The sequence below is a fragment of the Gekko japonicus genome, unplaced genomic scaffold (assembly GCF_001447785.1).
Source record: "Gekko japonicus isolate JY-2015 unplaced genomic scaffold, Gekko_japonicus_V1.1 scaffold469, whole genome shotgun sequence".
Classification (NCBI taxonomy): Eukaryota; Metazoa; Chordata; class Lepidosauria; order Squamata; family Gekkonidae; genus Gekko; species Gekko japonicus.
Window position 1 is genome coordinate 188,928 of NW_015173138.1, and position 6,074 is coordinate 195,001.

Sequence of the window (6,074 nt, forward strand, 5' to 3'; positions counted from 1 at the left end):
TTGAGCTCTGTCTCTCCTATTACAAATTGTGATTTAAAAAAAATTGGCATTTTGATATAAAGTCACCTCAAGAAAATTGCTTTGGAAACTTTAGTACAATCCCATGAAAAGATGGTCGTTATTAATGTTATCCTTAATAATTCCAGAGGGGTAACCATGTTAGTCAGCAAAAAATAAACAGAAGACTGACAAGATTTTAGATCAGAGGTGTTCATATTAAAGGTTCCACTGGACTAGAATTTTGTTCCGTTGCAACTTGCTTCAGATCAACACGGCTACCCACCTGAATAAATGGGCATGTAACTGGCGTTTTGGTGTTTCCGCCATTCCTCATTATTTCCAGGAGAGGGAGCAAAACTGGTCTTGCTAGAGCAAGAGGGGAACGCAAAGCGATCAGTCGCGTTTCCTACGTGTATGGGGGATCGTTTAAGTCGCTGCACCATGCGGAAACAAGACAACCTCTAGGTAGGACCGAAATTTCTTTCTAGATTCTGGAGAGGATGGTTGGAGGTAATATTTTGTGAGTAGGGAAAAAATGCTGACATTATCTGGGGTAGTATCCGGGTGAAGATACCGATAACACTAAAAATAGCTACGCTCCATTCCTCTAACGTTACAAACTCTATCCTTGTTTTTTAGTAAGTATAATGCTAGTGTAGTACAGTAATGCTGCGGGTGTTCACGCTGCAGAGAGTTTAAAATCTAATCTCACAATGCCACAGAGAACAGGACGCACGTGGGGTTGCTCAGCTGCCTGATAGGTAGGAGAAATCTCAGAATTACTGTTTGGTTCATAGCACGATTCCTAAAATTTAAGCTCTGTTGCCCATTATTGCAGCTTTGCTTACTGTTATCTTCTGAGTTCGCCATCACCTTTCCTGGAAGGTAAAAAAGGCAAATGGAAAAGTTCTATTAGAACAGTTAATCCACAGCAAGATCAAGAGAGTCTTCTGAATTGCTACTGATAATGAAGCTCGACAATGCATTCACCTGGATTGAATTGAGACCTAGGTTTCCTGTCTCATTACCAATGCTGAATTCTCCATCCCCATTACCCCTCTACATATCTCACCTAAAACCAGTCACACGTGCCATTGTCATTTGCCTGATAATGTTATTCAGCATCTGAAACCTCTCCACTTTCCAATAAATAGGACAGATGGACTCCCATTCTAGCTGTACTTGAAAAAGTGAGCAGTAACTCGTGAAAGCTCATACCCTGCCATGTATTTTGTTATTCTTTAAGGTGTTACTGGGCTCTTGCTCTTTTCTAAAACCACAGCAAATGTTCTTGTTTTGTGGAGATGGTACTAGAGTATTTAATGTAATACTTAGCTCCAGCTTGATAAGTATGAGCGTAGACCAGCAGTTAAACTGTACTTTGCATTTTTGCTTTTTCTCAGGATAAACTAAAAGCAATAGTGTGATATAAAATTAATGAGAAAGGATGAAGAACCTTTTATTATTTTAATGACTTGTACCCTGTGCTCCCAATTAAAAGGTTGTTCTCAACTTTAAAAGAGCAAGAGAAATGTGCATTTTAGCATGAGTGGGAAAAGGTCTGCAAAGGAGTCAGCTTGTAGGGGAGCAGGAAGAGGACATTAATAGTTTAAAACATTTTCAGTTAAAAATAAAATAGCAACCCCCAAATACCTCCACCTCCCAAAAAAAGATGTTTGCTGTTCAAACCCTTCAAAAGCCCTGAAAAACAAAGTCTCTAGACAAAAATCTGAACATTTGATGCCAGGCATGGCAGTAAAACTAACCAAGCACTTTCTTACATATTCTCTTGAATCAAATTTAAGCTTTGTGTGTCCCTCCTTTGCAGAGTGAGCACTGGAATGAGGTTGGAGGAGTTTGTGTTATGGACAGTGTCTAATAAGTGCCAGAGGCATTTGCTAGCCACATTTGACACAGCACTCCATAGTATGTTTGCAACAATGAACTGCTATCTGGAAGCTAAAAATGAATTATATCCTTAAAATGTAAGCAATTTGTACAGGAGAGATAACTGGCAGAGCAGTCTTAAGCTTGTCTACTCAGAAGTGAACCCCACTGAGTTCATTGGAACTTGCTCCTTAGGGGTCTCCACCAGGTCATTTATGAGCTTTCTGGTAACTCACCAACTGTTGCAGAGTTATTTGTGCTACCCCAGAAAAGCCAAGAACAAACTACAAAAGACATGCTTAAAGCTTTTTTAAAAACTTTTAATTTAGAGGATTTTTCTCCTGTGTGCGTTCTTGGCTCTCAGGCACAAATGCAAAAAGCATGCCCATGTTTTATTCATGTGCATATTTGATTGTATCTTCAAGTTCTAAAACATCAGGATGAAGAAATGTAAACGTAAAGAACTTGAAAGTTGTCTTCAGCAAGTTGATGGTTTTGAGGATCCAAAACTGCTACTTGAACAATATCCAACGAGGCCACATATAGCAGGTGAAATTCAGTTCTCAGTCTTTGGGTGGTGGTGGAAAGTGCCATCAAGTCGCAGATGACATATAGCAACCATGTTATGAGGACCGGATCTGATGTAAATGAGACCATGTTGGACACAGACAAACACAGTTAAAGATTTTTTAAACTTTAAATAAAACATAAAAAAATGTAATGCCAGTGCTTTACCAGACTCTCAATCACACAGGATAAGCTTGCCTATCTACCTCTCCTGTGCAATTGAGAGAGTCTGGTAAAGTAAGCTGTGATGTAGCAGCAGCAGAACTGGAAAAGGGAGCAGGAAACAGCCAGGGCCTTGCAGGCCGGATTGCAGCCCTCTGAGGGCCTGGTCCAGCCCCCGGGCCACATGTTTGACACCCCTGATGTAGGGTTTTCAAGGCAAGAGATGAACAGAGGTGGTTTCCCATTGCCAGTCTCTGTGCAACAACCCTGGACTTCCTTGTAGTTATCTCCCATCCAAGCACTAACTAGGGCTGACTCTGCTTAGCTTCTGAGTTCTGATGAGATTGGGCTAACTTGGGCCATGTAGGTCAGGGCACTTGTTAAATGACAAGCTCACTCTAGACCAGGGGTGTCAAACATGTGGTCTGGGGGCCGGATCAGGCCCCCAGAGGGCTTCTATCAGGCCCGCAGTGGAACTGGCTGTCTTCTGCTGCTGCTGCATCATCATAGATTTGCAGCTTACAGATACACACCTAAGCAGCATACTCAAGATTGCAACAGCACAGACATTTTGATGCAATAATTCAGAGCAAGAGGTGTCAGTTATCAGACACTGTTAAATAAACAAAATATTGGAAGAGTGCTAATGTTTTAAGCATGTTTTTATTTTAAGTTAAAAAAACTCTTTGTTTGTGTCCTTTATAAAATTTATATCTCCGCTACCTGGCATTACATTTTATAAACACACATGGCCCACCCCAACAAGGTCTCATTTATGCCAGATCCGGCCCTCATAACAAATGAGTTTGACCCCCCTGCTCTAGACTGTATCTCAATGTATGGTTCAGCTGATGGGAGTAATCTGTTGAAACTATAGCTATTTATTAGAAAGCACTATGCTTTGATTGCCATGATGCCTATTAACAAGTCTTAGGTTACATATCAGAAGTACTTTCTGTGGAATAATAGTGGTAATCTGTTGGGCTAAAACCAGAATTTGGTAAATTTGTGAAGTGTACTGAATTATGATGCCCTAATTTGCCTACCTGTCAAAGTCTGGAATACGTTCTCCTCGCCTGCCCCTGAAAATCAGGGGTCTGCAGATAACAGAAATTACTCCCTGCTTTGGGAATAAGGACATTTCCTTATGAAATGAAGGATTGGTGCTTTCTAACTAATTCTCTAGAATATGCTTTCTAGCTAATTCTCACATTTAGGATCACAAATTTTCTAGCTAATTTTGTAGCATGTGCTTTCTAGCTAATTCTCACATTTGGAATCACAAAGGATTTGGATACAATGTCTTCCCTTGAAATGTGTATTGTTCTTTGCATGCTTGAGCCACTCATTTTTTAAGAATTATTGGCCTTGCACTCACTTCTGGTTCAGTCTTCTTGGTTGCTGTTGCTTACTGTAAAGTAGGTGGTATGCCGTTGGACATGGGGGATGCTGCCTTAGTTAGGGGGCTCATGCAGAAAGGAAGGAGACATACCTTTGCATCATTCCAGGCTTGTTGTACTATTTATTGCCTTTATTTTTTCTGTGTGTGTCTTTTCCTCTAGCATGTATGCTTTACACAATTCACAATACGTTTGATGATATTGAAAACAAGATTGTTGCAGATCTTGGTTGCGGTTGTGGTGTACTGAGCATTGGCAGTGCCATGCTGGGAGCAGGGTAAGCCATTCACACCCTTGGTTTTTCTTCTGGGTTTCTAAATGGTGAGAAAGAAGTTGTTAGCACTGGCTCATACTTCAATAGAATGGTAAACAAACATAACTATAGTAAATGTTGTACGCCCATTGGGGAGGACGGTATATAAATCTCATTAAATAAATACAACTAAAATGTCTTCATGAAACCCATCAATCTCATTATAATAGCTCTTCTTTCTTGGAACTCAACCACATAAAAGTGTGAGTAGTGTTTGCATTCAGTATGCTTCATGGCTCACGTTGTTGCTCAACTGCCCATGTTGTTGATATAAGAAGAAGAGTTGGGTTTTATACACTGGTTTTCCCTACCCTAAGGAGTCTCAAAGTGGCTTAAAATCGCCTTTCCTTCCTCTCCCCACAAGAAGCACCTTGTGAGCAGTGTTCCCTCTAAGCTGAGTTAGTGTGAGCTAGCTCACAGTTTTTTAGCCTCTGGTTCACACATTTTTGTCTTAGCTCAGGAAGGATGGCTCCAGAGCAAACTACTTTATGCAGTAGCCAAATCACTCACAAGTTTTAATGCCAGTAGCTCACAAAGTAGAATTTTTGCTCACAAGACTCTACAGCTTAAAGGGAGCATTGCTTGCAAAGTAGGTGGGGCTGAGAGGTCTGAAAGAACTATGACTGGCCCAAGGTCATCCAGCAGGCTTTGTGTGGAGGAGTGGGGAATCAAACCCAGTTCTCCAGATTAGAATCCCCAGCTCCTAACAACTACACTACACTAGTTCTGTGTGACTACAGCTGTGTGAAGGCCTAGGGTGATAAATAACAATCACCTACTCTAAGCTATCATCTGCTCTAAGCAGCAACACACAGGAAAAAATTAGTAAAAATGAGGCAACATTGGTCCCCCAACAATATTTATTGTGCATCTTTAAACTTATTTTGAGTTGTTTCACTGGCATTGACTAACTAGAATCTTACCACTCCACTTGCCTAAAAGCCATTACTTTTAGCTTCAAAGACAAACTCCTAGGCCTCGTTCACTGTATGCCAGAGAATGTGATAGTAGAATGCCAAAGGTGGAAACTGAATGTAGGTGATGGATTCCAGCTTTGAATATTCCTTCACATACAAAACTTCCATGCAAGTAGAAAAGCAGCACAGTCAGAAAACAGTTTCTGCCTCCCTCTCTTTGTTGGTGTTGCTTGTTTTCTGTTTGCAGGGAATTTTTTTAACATAGGGGAGCATTCTAAAATGGAACTGTCCATGATCTTCCACATGCAATATTAAGTGGGGCAGTTCATTCTTTCACCTTATTCCCACCTTCTTCTGTTGCATAGATAACTTGGGCTTTAGATGCTTCATTGAGAAAGCTGGAAGCAGAAGATAGTTAATTCACATGCTAAATTTCTGAATGAGCAGAGTCCACAGTTTGGCTAGCCTTGTTAGGAAAAAAACCCTTTATAAATGTGTTTGCTGCTTCTGTTTTCCATATTCCTTAATGCATGAAGTTCTTCTGGTCATCTTAACATATATCTTTTTTTACAGAAAAAATAATCAAAATATCATTTAGCCTAGTATGAAACCTCATGCATCTCTTTCAGATTTACATCAGCTGGGTACATAAATCTACTAACAGGGGGCAAAATAATAAAGCTAAACATTGCCTTAGATAGATGTTGTAATGTCTGGTTTTTTCTTTGTCCAGGTTGTGTATAGGCTTTGATGTCGATGCTGATGCCCTGGAAGTATTTAACAGAAACGCTGAAGAGTTTGAGCTCACAAATATTGACATGGTTCAGT

The 6,074-nt window shown here is 40.3% G+C and overlaps 1 protein-coding gene across 1 annotated transcript in view; it reads left to right on the forward strand.

Annotated features, from left to right (window-relative positions):
- Window positions 1-389: 389 nt before the first annotated feature.
- Window positions 390-6,074, forward strand: part of METTL5 (methyltransferase like 5) — a 10,845-nt gene continuing 5,160 nt past the window's right edge. The window contains exons 1-4 of the mRNA XM_015422240.1: window positions 390-510; window positions 2,313-2,436; window positions 4,179-4,293; window positions 5,980-6,067. Coding sequence (XP_015277726.1) covers window positions 2,328-2,436; window positions 4,179-4,293; window positions 5,980-6,067 — 312 coding nt within the window. The 5' untranslated portion in view covers window positions 390-510; window positions 2,313-2,327. The remainder of the gene's footprint in view (window positions 511-2,312; window positions 2,437-4,178; window positions 4,294-5,979; window positions 6,068-6,074) is intronic.